General features: G+C 38.3%; 1 protein-coding gene across 1 annotated transcript; it reads left to right on the top strand.

The window, feature by feature from the left end:
* The first annotated feature begins 451 nt into the window (after window positions 1-451).
* On the top strand, window positions 452-25283 carry itpkb (inositol-trisphosphate 3-kinase B). The gene is made up of 12 exons (XM_079255229.1): window positions 452-614; window positions 4464-4635; window positions 4907-5057; window positions 5906-6181; window positions 6807-7757; window positions 20858-20957; window positions 21269-21306; window positions 21447-21622; window positions 21960-22164; window positions 23563-23664; window positions 24222-24293; window positions 25028-25283. Exons 2-12 carry the CDS (start codon window positions 4589-4591, stop codon window positions 25235-25237), a joined length of 2328 nt encoding a protein of 775 aa, XP_079111355.1. The 5' UTR covers window positions 452-614; window positions 4464-4588; the 3' UTR covers window positions 25238-25283.
* Window positions 25284-27936: the final 2653 nt, after the last annotated feature.

Below are 27936 nucleotides of genomic sequence, written 5' to 3'. Positions count from 1 at the left end.
AATAGAAAAAAAAAAGTGTCGCTCTGTTCTGCTCGGCTTTTCAGTTTTTTATCCTTCCAATGAACCGAGTGTGTGAGAGAGGGAGGGAGAGAGTTAAGGCAGCGCTTGTAGCTTCCGGCTTCAGACTCGGAGACACACAACGCTGCTGTCCGACCGACACAGAGGTGTCGAGCAACGCGTGACAACAAGACATCTTCCCCAGAAAGCTACACATCCCCCGGGCAGGCTGTTGAGGGGTTTCCGCTGGACGGCCCAAGAGGCTTGGAGGTTTCTGTCGGAAGCAGATAGTTATATGTGGAAGATGAAGGCATTTTGAGAGCTTTTGCTTACGCGGAGGAGTTTTTTTTTTTCTTTTGAGGGGGTGAAAGTAAAAGAAAAAGGTGAAGAAGCGAAGAAGAAAACCGACGCCTGCGTCGAAATGAGTTCGCTGGGGATAAAATGATAATTAAAAAAACGTAAACCACACTGAAAACAATAAGTTTTGGCACCGCGTCTATTTTGCATCAGACTGGGACAAAGGAGTCGACTTCTCTGTCCTCTGTTCGTGTCTGGCTGTGATATTACCCAGTAATAATAATAAAGTGTCCAGCCTTGGAGAGGACGGGACTGAGGAGGTAAGATAACACCGGGCTACTGTCATGTCAGCGCCTCCATCTGTAAACATTGTTCTTACTGGATGTTGTTCTGCTTGCTTTATTGCACTTCAATAACACCACGACAGGCTGAAGAGGCAGCAGCGAAAGTTGTTGAGAAAACAGGCCTACATCCTTTCAGTTCGTCGTGAAGTCAAACTATTTGAGGAATTTTAAAATGAGTGTGTCCTTAAACAAATATTACCTTAAATTAGACCCTCCTTGCGAAATTTCCACCCATCTTATGGGTGTTTTGGGATTCTTCTCTGCTATGCAAAAATAAACAGTACTGTATACTCATTTCCCCTCCTTTTCTTTAAAGAGATACGTTTTAAACACTTTATCTGGACATTTTGAATGCCAAAAAAGGTTTATAATATGCAGGTGTACAAAAGTTCAAATGGTGCAGCTCTAGTTTTTAACCATTCTTTGCAATGAACTTGAATGAACTGTTTTGTTTAAAAATTGAACTGCAGTACACTGTTTGGTGGAACAATTTGCTTAATCTGTGACTTAAGTGGCCTGAATACATTCCCGGATCCCAAAATTAGTTGTAGGAAACTCATCCTAGAAAAATGGTTTGAATTTTAATCAGCTCAGAGATGATTTTATTGCTGTAACTTAAGAACACGTCTCACATATTTTACTTCTTTTTTTTTTTTTTTTTTTAATACCATTCGGTAACCTGTAAAATAAATTTTTTTCATCCTCATTAAGAGGGGTTCACCTCTAGAATATCTAATTTTTACATGACTAGACAGGAAATACTAATTTGGGAGAATATTGAACAGACAAATATGCTTGTCTGAAATCTGATTTCACTTTTAATTCATTAATTTAATTAATGAATGAATGAATTAATTAATCAAAATAATTATTTAATCCCTGTGATGGCTTGGTTTTGATGCCTTGTGTGTAATTTCAACTCAAGGCCTTGAGTTCTTTACCCCTGAACTTTAGGTGGAATGATGAACTTGATGGGAATCCCATCTAGTAGGAAGGGGGGCTAAATGAGTTTGCGCTGTGGAATGTGTATATTGCACTATTCAGATCTTTAATTTTGTTCTCGGAAATTTATGGAAAATTCACATCTATTGTGTGATTGACACAGTAACAAATATGTCCATGCGATATTATACTATGAAAAGATATAAAAATGTAGTTTGCCATCATTTTGGCACACACAATGACATATAACTTTCAGCAGCTAGCTGACACACCCAGACATATAAAATGGGTTTAATTGTCTAATGAACAGCATGATAGTATATTGCTTCTTGCTGTAACATATCCTCTCACAATACTGCCTTGTAAAATCCAAGAAACAGACACAACTGTGGTCCTTTTTTAACTTCTCCATCATTTTTCTGTTTTAGCAAACTGTATGTATGTAGGTTTTTTGCCCACATGTGTAGGCAAGTGGATGGTTTGAATGCTCATGCAGTCCCACTCAATCTGACAAATTAGGCTGAGCTGAAGCACACACAATACTCTGAAGTGCTTTAAGTGCTCTAAACCCAGTATAAAGGCAACAGTGTTTGTTGCAGCTTTGATCAGTTTATGTGTGCTAAATGGAGCACATTTGTTAGTGGGTTTAGAGGTTGATGCAGGGTTTTTAGACATGCAGATAATTGTTTGCATCTCTGTTCTGTTTAATGGCCGCTGTCAGTTGTCGATTGATACAATAAATGCATGTATATAGTTTCCTTATAGACAATATTTACTGGAGACAGAGAAGGGCACACACTAGTAATGAAGAAGCAAAGTATGTGTTCATAGATATTCTTTCTTTCATGAGGTATAGTTCCCCTTTTGTATGCTGGTGTGGTGCAGTTAATGTCCTCAGATCTACTGTAAAGCACCTTAGAACGCATGCTGGACCAGTCAAGACAGGTTTTTGAAGAATGTCTCCTTTTTAAAAAACTTTTTCTTCTGTTTTCACTGCAAATTTTTGCAAGCGCAAAGAGGGGAAGAGTTTTGTGTCTTTTTCATTCGTGGACATTAGCATCATACAAAAAAAGTCCAATTGTTATGCAGTGGGAAAACAAACATACAAACAAAAATTGCATTGGGGCTTCAGAGAGTCAAACGGGCCATTTAGACTGTTTTTCTGCCACTTACTAACTGCGTCACTCCCCAGTAAGGAAATCCCATGTTTATGCCATGGTTCATGAGCTGAATTATAAAGTTATCTTGAATAAAAACGCATGCCAAGACAGTGTCTGGCAGCCCACCGCATGACATGAATACTGATGTGCTTCAGCGAGCTCAAGAACTGGACTGTATAGTACTTGAAAAGTTTTGGTATCCATCCACAAAAGGGCTTCAGTTTTACTATCCAGATAAGAAAAATACTCAATACTTGGCATTTGTCATTATACAGTTTATCAAAATTAAATAATTTGTATGTCGTGAAGGCTGATTGATCACAGATCTGCATGGCTTAAATGACTGACTTGCTTGAAAAGCTCAACCAACTCTTCATAACCACCTATATGTCTGAACATGTGGACATGTGGCTCTTAGGGATGATCAAGCTGACACATAATCTGAAAAATGTGAAAAATGAGGAGATCAACCTTTCTTTCTGCAAATGATGCGTGGTTCACCACTGCGCATCAAATACCAGTTGTCAAATCCTGTTGCACTGTGAAGCTTATTTGCATAGCTTATTTTACAGCAGGACAGGATATCACAACCTATTATTCATCGCTTGAACTTATCCACAGATGCAATGTAGGCTGTGCTATCACTGTCTGTGTGTCCGTTCAGTTTTCTTTGTAAAATACAGGCTCCTTCTCTGCTGTTAACTTCTATTCTGAGATGGCTCAGAGATAAACATGTCTTCTTTTAGTTGCAAAGCATGCAGACCCATGCACTGTTGCAAAGGTTAAACAGAAATCTGATTGCATAGTTGTAATAGTGCATGTGACAACATGAGCCTAAAGTTTCAGACCTTTCATGCAAACTTTCCCAATTTAAGCCACAGTGGGTGTTTTGTCTGTGAAAGGGCAATCAGCAGTTCTGTGACTGTCCACATCTTTATCTGCATCAGTATGTAACAAGGAGTTTCGACCTTTTGGCTCTTCTTCTCATTTTTAACCATTTGCCTCTATTTCTTTGCTTTGAATCTCTGCTGCAGCTCCTTTTTTAAAAGTCCTCCACTTCTTTACTCACTGTCCCTTTGTATGTCTTTTTCCATTTTCATTGTTTCTCCATCATATTCCCACCAAGAAGATGTTTTGTTGTGAAAGGTTTTGTTTGACTTGAAATTCTGAAGGTTAGATCAGGTTACTGTCCCGTTTAGTATCCAGTCTTCTTACACGTTTTTTACATAGTTTATTGTGTAAATCTTTAAGAACTTGCAAAGGGTATATGGTAAAAACTGGAGGGAAAACTGTACTAGGCTTTGTCATAAACATGAGCATGATAAACATCTCTGCTTGAATGGAACTCTGACTGGAGAAAAGGCTAATTATTTCCAGTGTGAGAGACATTTTGCTCGCTCATTTTGTTGCATTATTTATGCCTTCATCGCTCTCTTTCTCTCTGCCTGCTTGTTTTCTTTTTTTGTCACTTTCAGTTTATTTCTTTTAGCTCAAACGATGCCATCTCTGCTACTAACAGCACAACATGAATTATCTTTTTGTCAGCGAAACAGTTTTGGAGTGGCTTTTAGGGAATGGAAAACCTGACTTCGAGTATCTTCCCTTGTTGGATGAGGCTTTTATCTAAAGTGATTCCTCTCAAAGAACCTTTTTAGCTTTCGTAGTTACTTGAAGTTGTCATAATTACAAGAGTTAGAGACAGTAAAGTTAACTTTTCTTGCAGTGTGGAGCTGCTGCTGCCTGGATGCAGAGGAAACACTGAGAGCAGTTCTGCAGACCTCCCTGCAGCTTCAGGGGAGATAGTCAGATGTGTACCCAGCACTCAGAGCCCCTGGCCTGGCCGTGGGGATGGCAGCCTCTGCCTTGAACCTGAACAGTCTTGGAGTCATGAACAGGTATCTATCTTTTTCTTAAATGGTAGCGGAAATGCATGCTTTAAACACGTTTGGTTACTACAGTTTGTTCCAGTTCAAAAGCTGCTAGACCAGACTAACAGCATCATGTTTTATTTCTAGTGCGTAACAGGGCATTCAGAAATTTTCTTGTCAACGATAATGAATGTTTTTAATGCATGTCACAACTTTTGGCAGCATTTTGTTATTTTGTTGTTTCATTTTACTTAAAAACAAATGAACTTGATCTTTTTTTTTAAATTTATTTCTGCAGTAGTAATCAGTTTCACACCCAGCCAGGCTCCTCTAGCACCACCTCTAGAACCAGAACCAGCCCAGTGGCACGGCCTGTGCTGCCGGTTCCAGATCGAAGCACCTACTGTCAATTACTGGGTGGCGGTCTCTACAGCCCAACAAGCCCCAAGGTATCCTAGTTACCACATCTGCCCTGAGAGAGCTCAGGCTGAAAGTGGGTTTTCTCTGAAATGTCATCACCTAGACCACCAAATCTTCTAGTGATGCTTGCACTGTGACAAGGCTACGTGTGTTACTTACTTTTTTTTTAATCGGTCATCTGACAAGACAGCACTTTCCTGCCTGTGTGACTGTTTCACAGCTTTAAGGTTTTACTGTGAATGTCCTTTCATGTCCGCAGTGGCCAGCGTTTAGACTCATATTAAGGAAAATATTTTTAAAAAATGGAACAACTAAAAGAAACATAACTAATAAGATGTGTTCTTACTTTTAGTTTTTGCAGTATTATGTCCTATAAAAGTTAAGTCCATTGTTTCTAAAAACCTCTCAATAATGAAGATTTGCATTAGATGAGCGTGTATAGAGGGCGCTACTCTATTCAGTCTTGTGAGAGCCGGAGTCCGGGTTAGATGTGTTCCTACTCCAAACACACATTGATTCAGATGAGTTACCTGTTGATGAGTTATTCATTTTATTCAAGTGTAGTAAACTAGGATTACCTCTAAAACATGCAGGACAGTGAGTTCTGAGGACCAGGACTGAGAAACATTGGTCTAGAACTGGTCTAGAATAAGAAAATTTGTGTTTAAACTTAAAATTTTCTCACAAAGGATTAAACTACTACATTTTTTTTTTTTTTTTTTTTTTACTAAAATAGATTTCTAATAACTAAACAACAGCAGGAACATAAATTGCTGTTTATGTTTGTACAAAGGGCAGACAAATAATTGAAGCTTATTTTCACCCAGCTTGTTTATTATGGTGTACCACTAATCCCGTCTGGTTTTTCTTCCCTCAGACAAGCCCTCGATCTCAGGGGCAAACATTCGTTTTCCCCACTCCATCCTCGCTCTGTCCCAGCCCTACGTTTCGCTCTCTTTCCTCTACAGCACGAAGCCCGGAGCGTCTGGGAGTCAATGTGGGCCAGCGTGTTCGACGCCTGAGTGGTGAAGAGGGAGGGGAAGGAGACGGGCAGGAGGAGACAGGAGGAGAGACGAGAGGAGGTGGGAGGCGAGAGGAGAGGAGACGTCAGGCACAGCTGCTGCAGATCCACAGAGAGCTACAGAACGTTGAGGTTACTTCATTTACTTTTTTTGCAGACTGTCTTTACCTGATAAACCCAACTCCAGGCAATGTGGTGATGGATTAAAAATTCGAAGGATTTTCTTCTTTTTCTTGATTTGGTAACCAAATGATAACACCAGCAAGAGCTGTTCTTGCTGATTTACAGTAGGTAATGCAACATTTACTCAATCTTTGAAAGCAGAGTAGAGCAAATCACATATGTTTGGACTCTCACAGTTCTCAGCTGTTTCTTTGTTGTGTTTTTGTGATAGGAAAGCCAGGAAAAATGTAACTATGCAATGAAATTTGAAGGGAGTCCCTCTGTTTAAATTGTCCAAACAATTAACTTTCAATTTCATAATCTATTGTCCTTCCCTGTGGCATCCATTAGACCGTACACATTTTAAATAATTACAATAGTCATGGAAGGTATTTAAAGCTTGACAACAATTTGTTTCATAAATATCTGTCAGATGATAAAAAAATGTTTCTACTTTCTTTAATAATGGTATGTTTTCATTCTCTTTCCTTTCTCTCTTATCAGTTTGAAACATGAAAAAAAGCGTTGAAGTGAATGTATTTAGAATTAGACCAAACTGTAACCAAAATTTGTCCTCGTTTTCTGTCTCTTTTAGGTTAGAGGAAAAGTGGGCATTTTTGAGGCCCAAATTTCTACAATCCGTGCCCAGGTGCTGAATACCGAGCTCCAGCGCAGCCCTCGGTCTTCCAGGCGAGCATCTAGTGACACTCCTTCCATTCCCAACCAAGGAAACACAGTTCTCGAAACCCCAATGACCCACCCACAAGAGACTGAAGTTCCCTCTGTTGTCCAAAACGGCAATGAAGTGGAGGAAGGAAGGACGGATGGAGAAAGAGGAGGAGAAAGGGTTGAAGTCGAGAAGGACAATAGTGCTACTAAAACAAATATGGAAAACGAGACACTGGTTGATAAAGATAACTGTCATATAGAAACAGCAGGGCAAGCTCCCTGTGCTGGTGGACTTTTTGTGCATCAACCTGAAACGTCGACAAAAGATGCAGCAACAGATCATGAGGTGAAAGGACACGTGTTGAAAGAAAGGGGGGGAGAAAAAGAGCAAGAAGAGATGGAAAACAAGCAAGTGGTTGGAGGTGACAAAGAAAGGACAGATGAGAATAAGGGCCTGTGGTGTCCTAAAGTGCTTCTTCAGCCAGAGGGAGACAGGTTGGACGTTACCCGTCAAAATGCTGTTTTACCTCATGTGCAAATCAGTGAGAACCCTCCATGTTTGATGGACGTTGCTGATCACACCTCCAACCACTCTCCCTCCATCCCTGCAGTCATAATAACTGACCACGGTTTGGAGACCTCACTTCAAACTACTGAAGGCTTGAGCTCCGACCAGGGACTCTCCTGCTCCCCGAGCCCCACTTCTAGTCCCATTCCAAACTCCTCCACTCGTGCACTCAGGAAGCTGTCTTCTTCCTCTGCTTCCTCAGCTGGTTTTTCTTCTTCTTGGGAGGAGTCAGAGGAGGACATTTCCAGTGATACGGAGAAGGGAGAGCATCTCCTAAACCCTGCCCTCATCAGTTCTCAACAGAAAGCTGTAAGTACATGAAAAGTTTGACTATGTGTGTGTGTGTGTGTGTGTGTGTGTGTGTGTGTGTGTGTGTGTGTGTGTGTGTGTGTGTGTATGTTGCCACTATTGTGTTGTTGCTAAATTCAGTGGACTTGATTTCAGAAGGCTTTGACAACAGTGAACTATTTTCACATTTGGTGTTTAATATCTATTAGAGCAAAGTCAGAAGGGCAGCTAGATTTTCTGTGAAAGCAACCCCCTTATCCAGTTAAAAGACCAAAGCAGTGGTTTTGCAAAATGCATCTGTGAACATATTTGTGTTCACACTTTAGCAACATCGGTTAAGCAGTTGATGCAAATTTGCCAAACTTTCCAGGACCTCTGTGGTGTCTCGCTTCTCTTTACTAAACTGTCGAAATCAAATCAAATAGAAGAGAGCAACTAAGGCGGCATAACGAAACACATCTTTACTGTTTTTGTTTAAGGATTTTTTTTCAAGGGAGAATGTGCACTAAGGAGTGTTTTGTGTGATACTTGTAGAAAAAGAAGTCTGTACAGTCTCAGTCCAGATAATCAGGGGGGAATTCTAACTAGGAAGCATTTCCCTTTTTTGTTTATGATTTACTAACTGTAATTATAATTAGTAGGGTTTTTTTCTGGGGAGGAGAGGGTGCTTATAAAAATATATAACAGTAAAAAAATATTGGCAAGGTGATGTAAAAAATGCTGTTTGAAAAAGCTGAAACATGTTAAACAGTGATGCATCTTTTGGATTTATCCTCCGTCCCAAAATTGATATTTGTAGAGTCACCTTTTGGAGCAGTTTCAGGTTCTTTGGTGTGTCTCCTTGAGCTTGGCACATCAACTCACTGGGACCAGCTTTTCTTTGTCTGTTGTCATCTGACGAGAGGACATTTTTCCATGTATCTGGGTAGTCACCCAAATGCAAAAAGGTCAGCTCTGTGGAGAGTTTAGGTTATAGATTTCCGATAAGCTGATACTATGGTTACTTTTGTTCTTATTGTTGTTGCATGAACCATGTCCTTGCGTCTATAAGTTTGGTAAACTACCCCTCTCTTGGGTGGTTTCTTTGTTGAGCCAAAATCTTTTCAGTTTGTGACCATGATGGATTTAAGGTCCTTCTTATTCAGGGTCTTTATAGCAAACCAGATGAATATATGCTGGATACAGTCGCTGCGGTTTCAGTTTTTTACTTATTAGAATGAATGTGTTTCTTTTCATGTCACCTCATCAATATAGACTTTTTTGTAGTTTTTTCTTATAAATCTATTAAAAAAAAGAAAAATACAAAAGAATAACTGCTTTTATCAGCAACAGTAATCACAACAGCGACATGGGAGCAAGCTCATCAGATCAAAAGCAATCCAAACTTTAGAAATTCAAAAAAGTTAGCATAAATGCTATATGTTTGGGGTTTTATACTCTCTTTTATACTGCATTATCATCAAACAGTTGTTTACTACGTCACATTTTTTCTCAGCCAAAGGATGTTTCTGATGCCACACATAATATACAGATGATAGAAGTGCAATGTATCCTTTAGGTTGAGCTGCTAAATCTATCAAGAGTCGTGTCAGACTTGTTGGATTGCTTAGTGCTCGGCATAATCTTTTTCAGATTTAAAAACTAACCTGTGTTTCTGCTTTTCCAGGCTTCGACTCTTTTTTGCAGTTTCTCAGTGGGTATTTTTGGATTAAGATGTCAGAATCATAACCCACAGCTAATAAGCAGCAAGATATATTTTGCAGACTCCTTCATTGCAACGCTGTAGTGCAACACCGACAGATGTTTCTGCTTGTAAAAGTTTATTTATTTATTGACCTCACAGCTGAGAACAATATTAGCTAGCACATAAAAGTATGATTGAGCATGGGCGATCGGCATGAAACATAAATAAAATCAGACTTATTGCTAACTGTGCACATGTCAGCATGTTTTTTTTTCATTTTTCAGGCTCCTGTATAATTAGTTTAGAATTTGTATTTAAATTCTTTATCATCTAGGGTGGGATAAGTTTAAGAGTTTCTAGGAGTAGAAAGCAACTGAAGCTTCCTCACCGTCGAACACACCGAGGGAGAGTCAGGAAGTGCAGATGCTGCAAGCAGCTGAATACCTGGGACTCCTAACCAATATGGTGGTAGTGAGGTTGCCTTCTGTTTAGGTATTTGGGTTATTTTTAAACGCTTACAGTCTTCGAAACTGCATGGTAGATTGCCAACCATATTAAAACGAACATTTATATTCCCTGATAATCATTCGGTTGGATGAACTTGTCCTTATCTTTCCTCTCTAATCAAAACTATAAGCATTCTTCTTTTTTCTTCTTTTGTACTGCAGGTGTGCTGAATAGCTGATAAAGTGAGGGTTTGTTTTCTGTTTTTTCATCTTCAGTCAGAATTAAATTCTAGAAGAAGTTTGTCTTAACATGTGTTTTGTGTGTTTATATTAATTTATTTATAGCATGTAGTCACAGGGAAAGTCAGTCACCGTCACTTCCATTCAATGATGTAAATGAAACTTTCGTAGCACATTTTTAAACATGCTGTAGAGATTGTACAGGGACATAAAGAGGTAACCTTCATCGAAAAACTACAGGCAGGTAAGATAGGAAGATTACGCCATGCGTGTGAGAAGGTAAACTTGTTTCAGAAGCCCCTCAGTGTTAAACCTCATCACTCTGTCTGGATGTGCCTGTGCATGTTTCTGGGACCTCCTGTGTCAAGTTGGCCTGCTCTCTGCCTGAGAAAGTTGGAATACTGACAGCAACGAGGCTCGCTCTGTGTCCCAACCTGTGCGAAGAGGTGTTTTTTTTCTTTTTCTTGTTATTATGTAGCAAGGGTCGGTGTGTGTGTGTGTGTGTGTGTGTGTGTGTAAGACATAAACAGAGAAAGCAGGAGAATTTGCTGCTCTCAAATACTTTTCATTGGTTTTGCCTGCATTTGAATGGAGTTAAAATACAACGTTCAAACCTGTTTGACTATGAAGTGTGTATGTGTGCGTGGGTGTGTGTGTGGGTGTGTGTGTGTGTGTGTTTGTCTCTGGGTGGGTGGAAGTGCGTTTCATTCGTAGCCAGAACATTTATGAGGCTATTTCACTTCTGCTTCATAACAAAATCACACAGAGGATGAAGTAACATTATTTGTAGATTTTTAAACTCTCACCAGTGGTTAAATGACAGGATCTTACATAATTTCACCAGTGACCCCACCCTAAACCAGCATCCCAGCTTTCCCTTGCTAGTTATTTGTTTAAATTGATTTGGATGATGGATTTGAATATTGTTTTGTTATGGTGTTTGCATATTTCCGCTCACTGTTTTTTGTTTCATCCAAGCAAACACACAAAGTCAGAAGCTGCAAAACAAACATTTTTAGTCCGTAGTACATGTGTTGATTTCCCCAAAATGTTCATGCTCTTGTTTGCAACTTGTCACAGTTCTGATCTGTACTTTAAGAAAACCTGATGTGTGTGTGTGTGTGTGTGTGCAGGAGGCAAACGTGCAGAAACACATCAAGCATGCTCACTTGTGTGGGTGGTGTGTAGGAGCAGGGAGAGGGACGGAGAGAAGAGAGTTATACAGAGAGAAAGACGGAAAGAGCAGCAGAGTTAGACTTAAATTGGGAGGGAAACTGACAAGAAACAAAAAGTTGTACGATATGTACTGTATGTATTCACTTCAGCCGACATGAGAGGACATGTTTCTTATCACGGCTATTGAGTCCAGGAAAAATATCTGTAAAAAATCCAACAAGAAAGGCAAATATGGACACACCAGGCACAGTATTTCATCACTGTAGAGGCATTTATCTTGACACTTTATTTATAGCTTACTTGATTCATTTGCCTGAGTAAGCACAAATGTGATTTTCAGTTATTTTCCTCTTATTTTGTTTTGGATGAACCCAGTCAAATTCATCTTATTTGTTATGGCTATTTTTTTTTTATCTTTTAAATAATACCAACACATTATGTTGGTCATACATGGGCCTTCTTTTGACTGAAAGCCTCTCCCCAAAGAAATATGCTTGTACATGTGCTGACGATGGTTTCCAGTTGACAAATATTTTACCGCAGCAGGGCACCTGCTCTAGATCGGTATCAGTATCTTTTTTTTTCTTTCTCTCTGTAAAATTTCAGTTGAGTTATGGAAACTTACATACAAAGGTATTCAGCAGAGTAGCATCTTTAAAGAGATGACACTCAGCTGATGCTGATGCTGCTGCTTTTCTGCGTGAAATACATCAGTGCTACAGGTGAAACTTCCCAGAAATAACTATACATGTAAAGACTAGAAAATCTGCTTGAGTAATATCTTCATGGTTTGTTGATATCAGCCATTTATCCTGTCTCACAGCTCCATCAGTGCTTTCTGATTGACCATCTTAAGTATAGCTAAACTCAAAATTAAACAGTGTATCCAAGGCTTTATTTAATTTGAAGGCGTCTCAGTCCTACAAACTGGACTACTCCTCCCCTTGTTTGCATGACACACTCTCTTACAGGAGCTTAGTACATAAAAAATAGTGGTTTAACCTTAACCTAAATTTAACCACTATAACAAATAACCGATCATTTGGTTGGTTTAGACACGTGTAATGCTGTAATTCTGACTGTTGTGAAAGCCTGATTGGTGAATTTACAGTAGCAAGATAAATACTTTTTAAATTTAAGCTAATAAGTCAAAACAGCAGCTTAATAAAAGCATTATAATAAAAGTTAATGAGAATTTGGAAATAAAAACAGATGACAGCTATATTCTTTTATAGAGTATTAGCTAATAAAATGCAGTCACTTCATTTTTTTTAACAGTTCAGATCTGCGATCTGCAGAAAAAAAATCCTTTATATTTAAATGCATATGATTATAAAATGCTTAACTTTTAATTCCAGCTTTGATACAGATTAAATTAGCTAGAAAAGATTTATAATAGTTACAATGTAAGTAAATTGAATTGTTTGGTCTGTAAAGTTTGGAATAATTTGCGTTTTTGGACACAATTCCATAAACTTTCAGCTGCTAAAAAGATGCACCTATTAAATAAACATATTGATTATATAAACAGAAGTGCCTTTTAGAATAAAGACCACACCAACACTGCTACAACTGTAATATAAACTACATATGCTTCCCTGACACACCCTCTGCACACATCACTCTACAGCTTGATTAGTTTAATTTTCTATGCACGCAATGCTGTGCACACAGAAACTGCACCAGTTTGACTCACATCCTTTTTATTTGATTCTTTAAAAAGTGTCAACACACTGACTTAAAGTTTAGTTTGTAAAAGCCAAAGTTTATCCTCTACATATCCATTAGCGTCTCTTCCAGAACCAAAAGGAGACATTTCACTGGTGTCAGACTTTACTGTAAGTCCAACACTCTCACTCAACTGGATCGGCACGAAAAATTAACACACACCACACACGCAAACACACACACACACACGCTATTTGTACTGCAGTGGAAAATCTTCACCACCACGACGGCAAGTTGCCTAGCAACCCTGTGACGTCAAACCGAGTTTCCCTCAGACAGCTGTACAGCATGTTTGTATGCGAGACAGAGTGTGTAAGTTTGTGTGTGTGTGTGTGTGTGTGTGTGTGTGTGTGTGTATAAACTTTGTGTTTGTGTTGCATTGCCTACTTAGTTGACTGTGAGAGGGGAAGCACCGGTCAATTCTTGATTAGCTGTGTTTTAGCAGTCAGCTGGAGAGCACGCATGTGCATGTTCGTGTTGACCCCGGCATGCAGGAGTCAGGTCTGCACGCCGTTACAAACACTGACATTTTACCTGAAAGTGTTCAAGTCAAAGCCAGTTTTGGTTCCACTTTTTTAGGGTGGGAAAATTTGCGGGGAAAAATAATCTATAGTCCATCTCATGCATAACCTGAAAATCCACAAAATAACTGAAGACTTTTGCTAAGTGACCAAATGTTTTGGTAAGCTGCTCAGTGAGCATGTAAAGAAACCCTGGTTTAAGTGTTGCAGAGTCAAGATCGAAAGTCAGATTCTCCCTTTAATGTTCCATTGTGACCTCAATTCGGAAAGAAGCCTTCTTATCTGTCTTCAGCATTTAGCTACAACGTAACCGAACAACGGCCTCGCCACAAACATTCAACCCATTTTTCTTTGAGGTGTCCCCTTTTCTCACCTCTCTAAAGCTGTCACTTTTGCAAAGCTGTTGTTCCACTGGCCATCCTGTGTTGCTAAGAGATTTATCATGCTTCTCAAAGCACGTTTTTTTTTTTAGCCTGCATCACCCTCCCTGCTGCTCAGTTCAAACTTTGCAGACTCAGACATGTGCAGTACTTGTATCTGTGAGGGGACCTTGTGGTGAGCGATATCAAGCTTGTTGTTTCCTCTGTGACTCTCCATTGAAAACATCAGCATGCATCAGTGTTTCCCCTGCTTCTGCACATTACACATCAGCAGTCCAGTGTTACCCTTTGCTACTTTCTGCATGCAAAAGGGGGTTATGTGTGGTTGTCCCAGTGTAATCAAATATCCCTTGGTTAAAGATTTCATTTTGTGTGCATTGTTTGAGACAACATGCATTTGACTGCAACAACTAAGAAGTTTGCAAAGTTTGTTGCTGATGCAAATGCAAGTTGCTGACGTGTGTGTTGAAAAACATGATGCAGATTTCTAGAGATAATATTTTAGGGTTCAATAAACACTCTCCGCCCCAGTGGCTCTGGGTCTTTTTTTTTCTTACTCTGTTATATCGGTTGTTTACAGATGTCAAGGCTTTTTTGTGTGCCTTTTTTTTTGTTTGTAGTCAAGCGGCGGATGTGGAAAATACTGTCGCTGAGGCAAGCGGCAACCCCCCCCCCCCACTTCCTGTCTGCAAGAAGTTCCTTCACTTACAATTTCCTCTCTTTCTCTCTCTCTTTCTTTCTTTCTCTCTCAATGGAAACTTCACTGTTTTTCCTGTTCTCCTCATGTCACACATCTGGTTTGGGGACAGAGATAGGAGAGGCACAGCGAGGCAGAGAAAAATGAGGGAAAGACAGAAGCTGAAGTTCAGGGGAGTTTTTGGCAGGGAAAATGATGAACTCTTCATGTCATTTCTAAATGCAAACTTGACAAATAAAAAAAGAAAAATACATTTTTTGCAAACATCTAGTGACGTGCATGTAAATATTTAACATGTTTTTAGGCAAGATATGTGATCAACAGTTTGAACATAAAAACAGTGACACTGACAATTAAAAGTCAACCTATTTATGAATTGTATGCATCCACAAGTGCTTGCTTGTTTTTTTAAATGTGGAAGAAACATTTAGAAAGACACATTACTGGGAAAAGATCCTGAATGGGGAATGTAGCTTGTCAAGCCTCGGGCTTACACTAGAAAAAAAAAAACTAAAAAACTCAACTCAGCTCCACAACTATACGGCCAAACTGCAAAGTTTTGGTCTCTCTGGTTAAGAAACGTGAGACTTCTGAAGTGCACTTGGTTTCCTCAACCTGATTACTGACTGATTGTGAGATTTGAAAAAAATGTCATCTGTCACATTTTATTTCTTAAAAAGCCACACCCAACAAGTTGTGTTCCAGGAAGAAGAAGGTACAAATAAATTTCCTTCATTTAAAGCACCTCATATCTTTGCATAAGTCAAGACACGGTCACCTGCAAAGTCAGTTTGAGGTTAGAATATAATCAGGGATTGACTGAAAAGACATGAAACTGTGAGAGATGGTAACCTTTTTATATGCAAACAACACATTAAACTTACTTAGGTCTTTCACAAATGTTCCACATCCATAGCTCAGTCTCATCAGATCAACAAACTCTTATGAGGTAACTGAACTGGAAAGGTTGACTCATGCTGATTCATACCGTCTGCGGGCCAAACTATGTCCCTATCCACTGGACGGCCACAAGTTTGATCTTATATTTCCTTAGTCCATATATTGAAGTGTTCTTGGGAAAGCTACTTTACTTCAAAAGTACATATGTTACTTGTACTATGTATATATATATATATATATATATATATATATATATATATATATATATATATATATATATATATATATGGTCTATTTTTATCATCTATTTCATCTATTTTTCGGTTAAATGAGCACAGATACGTTAAACAGTGAGTTGCCTACCTTCCTAAGCAGCAGGTTCTTGTATAGATTTCTAGCCAAAGCTTGTAGTCACAAAAGATCAAACAGGGGCACAAACTGGGTTATAATAAAGTATGGTGGTACAAGCAGTCGCTTACATTACATAAATACTTATGGATAGACTGTGTAACTTAAATAAGCATATGTTGAGGATTACATAATGTTTACATTTAACAAGACAAGAATTATGATTTTACGAAGCCTCGCCGCTTCTAGGTGAATAATACTTTGGCGTGTAATTTTCTTTTTTGATCATGTGACTGTCCGTTAAACTGAGGCAGCAGTTTTTATTGTGTCAAATAAAAATAAAGCTGCAAATGACCTCATCAGAGATGATCATATCACTCGCTATGTCAGTGTTTCCAGTAACCACCAGGAAGACAGTTGAGTTGGTTAGATATTTAGAGAGTGCTAACACTACTGATAAGACTAAACCCCATACAGTATTATCTACTTGTTTTCCATTTTAAATCACTGTAGGTAAGGTTTGATTGGTTTACTTTTGTCAGGCATTCTTCAGGCTAGGCAGTAAAGTGATTATTTGGAAATCACTTTTTCACTGTAAAGTAGTTTTTTTTTTCTCAGCCAACATTTTTTTTGGTTCAAAAGGTGCACTCCTACCTTCTGGCTATGTTCTTATTGTTTCACAACCTTTTGCAAACTCACAAGTAGATGGTCTAAATCTCTTTATTTGCACAGGTAGTTTACTTTATTAAAATCTAAGATCAGTTTGTGGGACAGTGCTGTAACCAAGAGAGCTAGAACAGCATGAGTGTGCGTTACAGCAGCTTCAGTAGCTCACTATAGTGTGTGGAGTGTGTGGGCGCTGCTACTTTGGATGTTTCCTTTTGTTTGTTTTAGCCAGTGTATTGTTTGTCACAGTGTTTCTGTGTCTCTCAAAGAAAAAAAACACAAGCAATTCTTTACATATTGATGTCTTCATTAATATGCTATGTATAAAAGTTGAAAGGCATGCTTAAGTAAATAGGATGTGTTTGTTTCTCGACTGACTTTCAGTCATTTCCCAGTAGTGTGTATTCAGCCTTCCTCTCACACACATATTTAACAGAATCTTTCTTTCAGATGTTGAGACCTATGCAGTAATTTGCATGTGCAGATTGTGTTTACCCTCTGTTTTGCCAATCAAATGATCTACAATTGTTTTGTTTTTTTCCCTCTCTGCATACACTCGGACGTGCAAGTGTAAATGTTGTGAAGCACAGATAGTGAAGCTAAAGTGCTGGGTTGTCCACCGTGAGACAGGGACAGACGTTGGACAGCTCATCGTTCCTGTCGGTTTGTCCGGCTGACTGAAAGCCCATTGGACACGATGTGGTCTACATGGTTATGTTCAGTGTGGAGTGTTGTTGTTTCAGTCGGAGCCATCTTTATCATTACCATCATCCACCTCTGCAGCAGCCGCCCTCAGGTACAATCACCTACGCAGGAGATTTTACTTTTGTCTTAGAAGAGTACAGAAAGCTTTTAAACCTGGTTTTAGTTCTTGTTTAGTCTTATTTGACAGTTCTGCTGTAGTAAGATTTTATTGAGCAGTATTAACTGCACAGTGTCTCGTTTATAGTTGAATCCTTAAGTGTTTTAGATGAGCAGATTTCTCCTCTCCTGTCTTCAAAGTGTATTTAAATATCTCCAGCTTTTAAATGTACTTGAATGTCTGTTATTACTCACAGTGGAGATGGTGCAGACTCTCGCCCCTCCACAGTTCACACTCGCCAGCTCTTGGTGGGCAACATGGTACAACAATGACATTCTGAGCTAACAGAGAAAGTGCAGACATTGGCAACCTATCAAGCTACAGTCTAATCCTTTCCCTGGCTAAAAATGGTGGAAAAATTAGATAAGGGGAATACCATTCCCTTAAAGCCTTGCTTGATAATTCAAAAAGGGTAATCATTGCTGAATTTTGTCTAAATACAAGAGAAAACATGTTTGCTAATCTTTGTCTGAAGCAAAACAACCTGCTGAGTCATTTCTTTTGCTGAACGTTGCTTCTAAATTTTCCAGTCAGACACTAATAATCCTGGTTCACGAGTTTAGACTTTCTGCCCATTTCAGCTGACCTCACTATTAATGAGTTTCCATCATGTGATTTCTGCTGAATGTGTGAGTATTTTACCGGTTGAAGGAGGTATTCTTTTCTCAATCCTCCACTGGTGCAGAAAAAAAAAGCCTCATGTGACGCTTCACCATCTCAGACAGAAAAGTGTGCGAGTACATGCATCTACCCATAGATAGTCATGATATCAGCTGATGAATTTCATCAGGTCCAGATTATGTGGCATGGGTTATATGTCTCCTTCTATGGTCTTTTCCTCTCTTATCTCATCCTTCTTCTCTTTACTTCTCCCATTGCACCTTTTCTTCTCCTCTTCGGTTATTTGTAGAACGAACAATATTTTGCCTGCTGTTTGTAGACCAGAGGAAATCTTAGAGTGAGATCATCTTTCACATTAAAATGAAAACAACTGTATTTCAACACATTGAATCAAGAGATAATTATATTAATTTTTCCCCACATAAAAAAGCCTGAATAGTTTGAGGATTTTTTATACTTCCAGTGTTGCTGCTTGTGTGTCTCCGTCTCAGTGCTGTACAGCCGAGCATTGTTATGACCCACAGATTTAGATGTGGAATCTTTCCATGTGATGTAATGCTGCTGGTGGAAAAATGGAAAGAATCTGGGAATTTAATATTTTTCTGACTTTTCTGCTGCAGTTTCAGTAACTATGACAAGTCGCAAAAATAAGTGCATAGTAAATTTAAATCAAATGTTTAACCTCACATGGTTGATTATTAGTATTCTGGGTTCATCAAAGGTAAAATACGTTAATCACGTTATAATTAGTAACAATATGCTCTGCTTGTTTTAACACAGTCTTTCTCAATCCAGGCCCTCCAGACCCACCGTCCTGCAAGCTTTGGACATATATTCCCTCTCCAACAGGAGTCAGATTATTCAACTTTCTTTTGTTAAGTTCTTTACAAGCCTGTTAACAAGCTCTTTGTTTCATTCAGGTCTGTTAAAGTAATGTTACCTCTAAAGCATGCAGGGCAGTCGGTGTGTAGAACCAGGTTGCTTTAACAGACGCTCCTCATGCCTCATCAGCTGAATATTAACAGAGTTGTTCAAGAAAAATATGACAAAAAAAGAAAGCTGGGAAATACAAAGAACCCAATCTGAAGCAGAAAAAAACTGTTTATGTTAAAGTAATGTGTGTGCTTCCATTTGTGAGTGAGAGTTTGTGTGTGGCAGGACTCCACAGTTCAGTGTGTCCTTGCCAGGGACAGGGAGAGCCTTTGGTAAAAAACGGTGTCTATTTGTGTGTGTGTGTGTCTGTGTTACCAGGGGAAACCCCAGCACAGAGCTCCAGAGTTTAGTTAAAATGTTATAAAACATCTGAGGGAGAGTGTGGGATAAGCAGGCAGTTCCTCGGGGTCAGGGATACCCAACCTTGTGTGTGTGTGTGGTTTTGTGTATTTGTGAATGTGGGTCTCTTTGAAAAGATTTGTTTTGCCCATGGCAGTTTAAATAAAGGAGTAATGAGGACTGCATTAGCCAAAAGGTTCACAGTACCAATAAAATGTCTGGCTCTTCTTTTCCTATAAGCATGAAACAACAAAGATGGCTTTAAAAATATGGTTAAAATATCTCTTACTTCTCATATTGCTTTAATGCATTACCCGATCATGCCATTTTTTTTATATATATATGTACATTTCTTTTTATGTTGCAAATTTCTTGGAACCATGCATATTAATACATGTTAATATGTTTAAAACCTCTTTGGCAGGTGTCCAGAAAAGCTTCTCGTCAGTGGATTCTGGTTTTGTCAGATTCTTTGGGCATTTCCCATGCACTGCTGTTTTGCAATCTGAGATCAGATTTGTTGATGTTTAGCTCAGATGATTGTTAGAAAGCAGATGATTGTGTGCTAGCTTGCTTCCAGTGGTTCTCTGTGAATCTCGGTGTATTTTGTTATAAACGCCATCCTCTCTCAGACAGCATGGTGTTTGTCTACAGAATATATTACTATTTAGTCAAATTTGTTCTTCCGTTTACTAATGAAATGGCTTTGAACTTACAGCCCAAAGTGATCAGTTCCCACAGTGGAAAATTCTAATTCATGATTCTTCTTTCATGACATTTTGCATATGCAAAGTTTGACATAATGAGTTTGGCATTCACATGCGGCCATATCGGTCTTAGTTTAGTCACTTTAGTCACTATAGTCAGAAGTGACTTTATATGGATAAGACAGTAGAGCAGAACAGGAGCACTTGAAATCTTATAGAATAAACACATCCTTGTTTAATAACCCCTGTGTAATTTGTACTGATTTTCTTACACAGACTTTATTGGTATATGTATCAGATAAGATCAAACAGCACACAGACTGTTTGCACCTCCTTTTGAAACGTATTAAATATGAGCAAAATTGCTCTCAGGTTTGATGGATCACATTGCGGGTTCTAAGTTAATTTAGAGTATTTACATTTTCTCCTCCCAACACACACAAAATAGTGTGTGATGCCTTATAGATACTCATTGTGGCAGACGCACTGACTGGATGGAGTCACACTATTTTGCTGTTAGTAAATCACTGTTCTTTTTTTCATCTGCAGTCAGTTTGCACACGTTTTTTTTTGCACGCCTAACCTTTAGTAGATTAGTATAATTTTGTTTTGAGGTTCAACTTTAAAATTGAATTTTCTTCATGACGACTGAAACAAAGCTCTAACAAGCAAATGAAGTTCTGACACCATGGTGAAAGTGTTGCCGTAACTCAGATGACTCAAGTTCCAATTCGCCCAGTATTGTTTAAAGTAATTAACATGATTTCTTTAACCTTAATGCCTCTTAGAGAAAAGTTAATCTTGAACTTTGCATGACGAGTTTGTAGCAGAGCCTCATTTTAAGTGATAATCACTGTGTGTGTTTGCTTACAGCACAAGTCATGGAAGAAGATAAAAAACATGGTTCATTGGTCACCATTTGTCATGTCCTTCAAGAAGAAATATCCATGGATTCAACTTGCAGGACATGCAGGTATGTGGACACACACGCGTATACATCACACATGTTAAGAACATGAAACATTTCTTTTGAATCACTGTGGGTGGGAGGGGTTTTGAGCTCAAGCTCCCAGAGAAAGCTTGTGGGGACGGTTGATAATGGGAAATATCCACCAACACCTGCTTCTCATAAATTTCTTGTAGGATTCAGGTTCAAATAAGTCCAGCAGGCTTTCTTTTTATATAATCCAAACTTATGTCAGTTTAATGCTGCGTTTTCCAGCACTGCTTCAGCTTACCAAACTTTCTGCGATAGGTTGACTGTAAAAATTTGTGTGTTTGCAGGAAGTTTCAAAGCAGGAGCAAATGGTCGCATTTTAAAAGTAAGACCTCTCTTCACAACTGTCACTATTTCTTTGTGAGCAAAAATATTTGCTTTTAATCTATTCTATTCTGAGTTTCCACATTACTTTAACACTGAATGAGTTTCACCAAGTGATCATTTGTTAATTATGTCTTTCAGAAACACTGCGAATGTGAGCAGCGCTGCTTGTCCCTTCTGATGAGGGACGTGCTTTGCCCATATGTCCCTGGTTACCATGGAGATGTGGAAAAAGATGGCCAAAAATACAACCAGATGGAGGATCTGCTGGCTGAGTTTGACTACCCATGTGTGATGGACTGTAAGATGGGAGTAAGGTGAGATAATATGCACATAATAATATTTCATGTACACATTTGACTGTAATTACTTCTTATGGGTTTTTCTTTACTTGATCTGGTGGGAATATTCAGAAAATCAAGAACCTATTTGTAAATGTCAAATTGAAAAAACTATCTTTTGGGGTGTTCAGAAGTATAGATATCTCCACATTAAGCAGTTGTGTGACACAGTTTGAAAAAAAAACCCACCTTATCATCATCCTATCCATCACCCTTACCTCTCATCTCTGCCACCTACCTGTCATTCCTATCACCCACCCATCTTCTGTTCTGTCTTCTTCACCACCCACCATCTGCCTCTCTTACGCTCCAGGACCTACCTTGAAGAAGAGCTGACGAAAGCCCGTAAGAAGCCTTCACCAAGACCTGACATGTATCAGAAAATGATTGAGGTAGATCCCAAGGCACCCACATTAGAGGAAAACGACCAGAAGGCGGTGACTAAACCGCGATACATGCAGTGGAGAGAGACCATAAGCTCAACAGCTACCCTGGGATTCAGGATAGAAGGAGTTAAGGTAAGACTTACAAAGAAAAGGATGTCTGGCCTTATTTCCCTCATTTCTTCCAGCGTTCTGCTGTGCGTCTTTTAGGGGCATGATCTAACTTCCTGTTTTGTCCAGAAACTTCCTCTGAAGTACATGTGTGTGCGTGATTGCCTTTGTCACACATGAGTCCTGTCAGTGGCAGCTGCATGTGCCTTGACATATGGTACCGACATTGTACGCACACTCACAAATCTCCTTTCAATTTGAGGGTCATTGCTATATATAGACATTCACGGCCTCCCGGTGGTCCGTTGCCATGACATTGAGGGTTATCCCCACAAACAGAAATGTGTGTGTTTGTGTGTGGATAATGATGTATGGATGTTTTCAGGTTCTGCATTGCAAACCAAAACATGGGTCTATAGCTACTGTATGTGTATATGCTATGTATATGCAAAGTAAATAGTATGTAGGTACGATCTCTGTGTGAGTGTGTGTGTGTGTGGGCGTGCATGCGTGCGTGAGCGTATGTTGAATGGAGAAAGAGAGAGAGACTCCTGTGCTCCAACTGAAACCTTAAAGGTAAAAAAAAAAGTTTTGTTTTCTAATAGCTCCTTGTTGCCTGGCAGCAAGAAGAAGAAGGAAAGCTCATTTATTCCACACTGATCCACTTAACTGGATGAGGACCCTCACTTTTTCCCTCTTCTGCCTAAAATCTGCTAGTAGTGCCACAACTTAGTTACATGTTGCCAAGTGCCACAAGTTTCACTATCACACAAGTACTACTGTATACACTGGTACTTCCACATTTTTTGTATAAAAAGCCAGGAGGGATTTTTGATGCTTTGTGTTGCTTTCGCTATTAATGAATTCTTATTTATGAGAATTTCTTTTCTTTGGCCAATTCTAAAAAGAATATTGTTAGCATGATTCCAGTAACACACTTGCTATAGAAAAGAATGGTCTGTAAAAGCCATATCGTAACAGCAAAAACCAGAGATTATGCCACCTTGGAATTTCAGAAACTAAACATTCAGTTAAACTTAGTTAAATAATTGTCAAATAGAAGGAGGACTTTTTTTTAGCTCTTGAAGTCAGGAACCTAGAGTCAAATCCCCTCCTCTGCTTTAAGGTTAAATCTCTAAAAATACCTTATCTTCCTTGTTTCCTTCCCTCCACACATTGTTGTGCTTTTCTTGTCCATCCTCTGTTCCCTCACCTCCCTTCTTCTGCTCTCCTCTCCTAAACTCTTAAGCCTTAAAGCTGAAGTTAATCGAGCCAAAAAAAAAAGAAAAGAAAAGCTTAAATCACAATGCTCCTGACATAATGCATTAATGTCACATTGTTCATTTCAAGTGCAAATAAACCTGCAGATATATTTTCACGCTGTTATGTTTCATGCTGATACTCTTCTCTTTTCCTCTGCAGAAGGAGGACGGGACGGTCAACCGAGACTTTAAGAAGACAAAGACGAGAGAGCAAGTCACTGCAGCCTTCCATGACTTTGTGAAAGGAAACAAGGACATACTGGTGAGTGTGATTGTGGTTTACTTTCTGTGTGTGTCAAAAAGCCTCGACCTTTGTGTTTGAGAATAGCAAATTCAGAGTGGAATTGAAAGTCAGGGTGTTTTACTAACCCTACTGGAAACACACATGCATTACTGTAAAGGACATTACACTGTTTTCAGTCTTGGTTTAATTTCCCAGAGACTTTCATTTTAACCATTTAACACTAACTGTAAAACCATAAACCACGTTGAATTAATATGAAATGATTCATTTAATGAGATTAATATTTTTCTTTGGAAGAGGCCGTTCCCACAATGTTTATTATTCATTATTTATAATTGTGCTGGCTCTTTTTGTATATCAGTAATAATGTCAATTAAATTTTTGCAAGTGTGAATTAAATAGTTTTAATTCTTTATGATAAAAAACTTTTTAAAGCTTCTGAACACTGTGCCATTTCTTTTTATGGATTTAGAAAAATCCCTCATAACTGAATGATCCTGAAAGTAATTACAAAAATTTCTGCTTTAAGTCCGAAATACCGAACACAGAATGAAAGCCTGTTTGTCTGTTTGCAGAACCGTTACCTAACAAGGCTAAAAGAAATCAGGAACACTCTGGAGATCTCCACATTCTTCAAAACTCACGAGGTAAAGACACACTTTAAGTGGTACTTTGCTGGATTGGAAATTCAGACAAATAGTTGCATTTTTCTTTTTAACAAGAAAAAGATGTAAAAGGCTGCGTATGCATGTAACACCTTAAATGTTAAATGTTATTTTTTAGAAGAAAAACTGAAATGTTAATTTTGACTGGAATCAAGCTTATGTTTTTTATTTTTTTGTTGTTTGTAAAGATATTTTACTCAAGATATTTTATTTATATTTTTTATGAAATGCACTTCATGTTAAAAAAAAACAAAAAAACAACTTTAGTTTTACCTGTTTGGATTTGCCATAAGCCAATTGTGTGTCACGGCTAAATTCTTTATGTTGCAACGCCGAGTTTTCTGCATAATTTCCTGCATTCCTGCATTAACTTTCATGAAAGTTGCACATCCTTTAAACTGGAGAATTTGTTCCTGTACTAGTGAACAGCAAGTTAGTGTTGTTAGTTGGTGTGCAGCACATTTTAGTGGCACAAACACTTGCAGTGTTGGTCTAGTCATGGAAGTTCGGACACATCATCATCATGCACACCTATGTTTTGTTAAATACTGACATGCATGCAAGCAAACAGATACGTATGAAGCTGATGTCACGAAACAGGAAGTGAGATTATGTTTAAAAAAATACATAAACAGGCATTTAAAGTTGAGTAAGAAAGCTTTTTTAATAGTTATTTCCTGTTTTCTTATTCATCCTGCCTTTGTGGGTTTGTGCAGGTGATTGGCAGCTCCTTGTTATTTGTTCACGACAGTAAAGGAAAGGCCAAAGTCTGGATGATCGACTTTGGGAAGACAACGCCTCTTCCTCAGGGAGAAGAACTGACCCACCGAGCATCATGGGAAGAGGGGAACAGAGAGGACGGCTACCTTTTTGGACTTGATAGTTTGGTGGACATCATTTCATCAATGGTAAACTCTGAGACTTGAAGTATGAGAGTTTTGTTTCCTTTTTCTAATCCGAGGAAACATTTGGACACACAAACACTTCCATTTATTCTTTGTTACTCCTGGGAATGCTTTGGACTTCCTTAGTGACTCCTTGAACTCTTCTTGGAAACTGCATCATTAAAAGCCAATGGCTGGGATCATTCAGGTCCAGTGGCGAGTCATTCCAGCAAAAACACAAATGGGACTTTTTAATATTAACAACGGCTCTGTTTCTGTCAATTTGTCGCACTTAAGTTTTTACACGCTAAATGTCAACATGTAAAAAAGACCTTCTTTTACACTCACAATCCATGCAACACAAACTTCTTATCAACAAAGTTCATCATTTAAAAGCAAAACTTATAAATCTAAATGGGAAACTGTGCTTCATTGTTTTTGTTGCCAACTGTAAATAAATCCCATAAAAAGGCCAAAACCAACTATGTGTTACCTGCTATTTCAAAGTTTATGAAACCCTCTGATTTTTAGCCTTATGACACTCTATCCAAAATGAACTACGATACTCGTGCTGATTATAAATCAAACATGTCAGGCAGCTGAGTAACATCAGACCTTGTCTTGTTCATTATTGGTTTTGGTCGTCCATGGAGTTTGTTTATAACTTCAACATGAAGGAAAATGATGTCTGTGTTAATGGAAACAGAGTTATTTCCTTGTATTTATATGGAATTTAAAATTTTGATTTACTGTGGTCCTGGTTTTGCTGTCAAAAAGAACATTGCATTTGTTTAAATTGTCATTTGTCTAAACTGCAGCAGGCTCTAAAAACTGAATTGTAACATGCTAAATTACTAGATTGGATCTCAAGGTGGCATTCCTGAAGATATCAACATTGCTTAATTTCGTAAAACCTCTGCCTTTGCATTTGCATGACATTGCCATGTGGTAACTCGTACTGCTCAGGGAGGCAACCAAGTCCTTTCACTGCTACTGTAACTGCTTCCTATTGTTATATTACCCCCTGCAACATTTCAAAGTGACATGCTGCCAAAAAATGCTGAAAATGACTTTTGGTTTCACTTTAATAATTACAAAACCTAAATTAGTGTATTCCTGTTAACACGGCATGAGATAACTCTTTTGTTGGCATAAAAGTTTGGTTTTCACATATAAAACTACAGAGCTATGAGATATTAGTAGCTGTTCCATTTTCTTGCATATTTTTTGTATATTTTTGAATGTCTCTAGGAATTTATTTTAGCAAATGAGTGGATAAAACTATACAGTGTTGGGCATATTTTGACTACACTAATTACGTGAATTCTCTGTCCAACGGTGTTTATTAGTTCATTACTTCAGAAAAAAAACAATAAAATTCTTCAAGACTTAACATGTCTTAACCCTTTGACAAAATCATAAACATTTAACCGATTATTTGGAAAACTAATGTCATAATTCCTCACCTCCATTGACTGGAACTCCCCTGAATCTGTTTGGAGTAAATTGCATTTCTACCAAACCTTTCTATTAGGGATGTTCGATATTGGCCTTTTTACCGATATCTGATATACTGAATTTGTCCAACTATTCATTTCCAATACCGATATTTTTGGGGCAAGTTGTGCCAAATAAACAAAAATATGAATTACATATCTCATAGTTTGTCATTTTGAGTTAGAGGAGGTGCAGCTGAAAGGTATATCTATATAAATATATATATATATATATATATATATAAAATCAGCTGCAGATGTGATTGTATCACCTCATTCAGTGGCAGATTTTTCCTCTAAGACAAACTGCCACTGAATGTCTTCACCGCCCTCCTTTATCTGTTCGCCTCCTCGTCAGTCACCATCGCTGTCAAACTTAGCTTTCTTTTTCTTTGTTACCAGAATTGATCTCAGCTTTATTCACCATGTTGAAATTTCTCTCAAAATATGCACTTATAACATTTTTTGTCTAGTATTTGTGGTTGGGGGTTTGCATTTTTAATTTTTTATTTTTTTTTTTGCTAGTCAAAACAGATTTAAGCTATTTGGAAAGAAAATGTTAGCTTTTAGCTGATTTTGCTTGTGTCAAGACGTTCACACTGGAAGCTGTGGCAGAACTTAGATGCTGTACATTGTGTATATTGCTTGCTTCACAATAGTTTTGCAGGAAATGGCAAATAGATAGCTTTAATAAAAATAAACCTCACAGCAGTTGCATTATGTTTTGGAGAGCATTGTTTTAACGTACAGTATAGGATATCTGCCGCATCCGCAGTTATTTGGTTGATAAACACTTGACACGTTTCTCTCACTTAGTTGAGATGCCTCACACTGTACAGAAACGATTATTTAGTTCAATGTGATGTTTTTTTTCTCTGATATAACGTTATTTTAGTGAAACAATGTGGAACACTTACAGCCATGAACAATCTTATTTAAGCTATACAGTGCCTTGATCTTAAAAAGCCAAGTCTGACAACTGAAAATGTGTCTTTAAATGTTGCAATGTTTTTTTTCCCTACTTCTTCTTGTTCTAAATGTGGATTTTCTGTGTTTAGTTCAACAATGGGTGCATGTTTATTATTCTCTCAGATGTTTGTTCTTAATTTGTAGTTTGCTTTGCTCTTATTTAAGGCACGTTATCCTATGTTTTAGTTCTCTGGATGCTGTGACATTTTTCATATTTGGGTTGTTAGATTGTTTTGTCTTCAAGCATGTGTTACAATATGAGTGACAGTCAAACTG

This window comes from Telmatherina bonti (genome assembly GCF_933228915.1).
Source record: "Telmatherina bonti genome assembly, chromosome: 16".
Lineage (NCBI taxonomy): Eukaryota > Metazoa > Chordata > Actinopteri > Atheriniformes > Telmatherinidae > Telmatherina > Telmatherina bonti.
Note: the sequence above shows the minus strand (reverse complement) of the source record. Positions and strands in the feature narration are given on the sequence as shown.

Bases quoted from the DNA above. Each gene is read 5' to 3' on its own strand.
- itpkb (XM_079255229.1), top strand. From the start codon at position 4,589: ATGGCAGCCTCTGCCTTGAACCTGAACAGTCTTGGAGTCATGAACAG. The intron at 4,636-4,906 runs GTATCTATCTTT...TTATTTCTGCAG, and splicing joins AGTCTTGGAGTCATGAACAG to TAGTAATCAGTTTCACACCC. The intron at 7,758-20,857 runs GTAAGTACATGA...GTTTGCTTACAG, and splicing joins TCAGTTCTCAACAGAAAGCT to CACAAGTCATGGAAGAAGAT.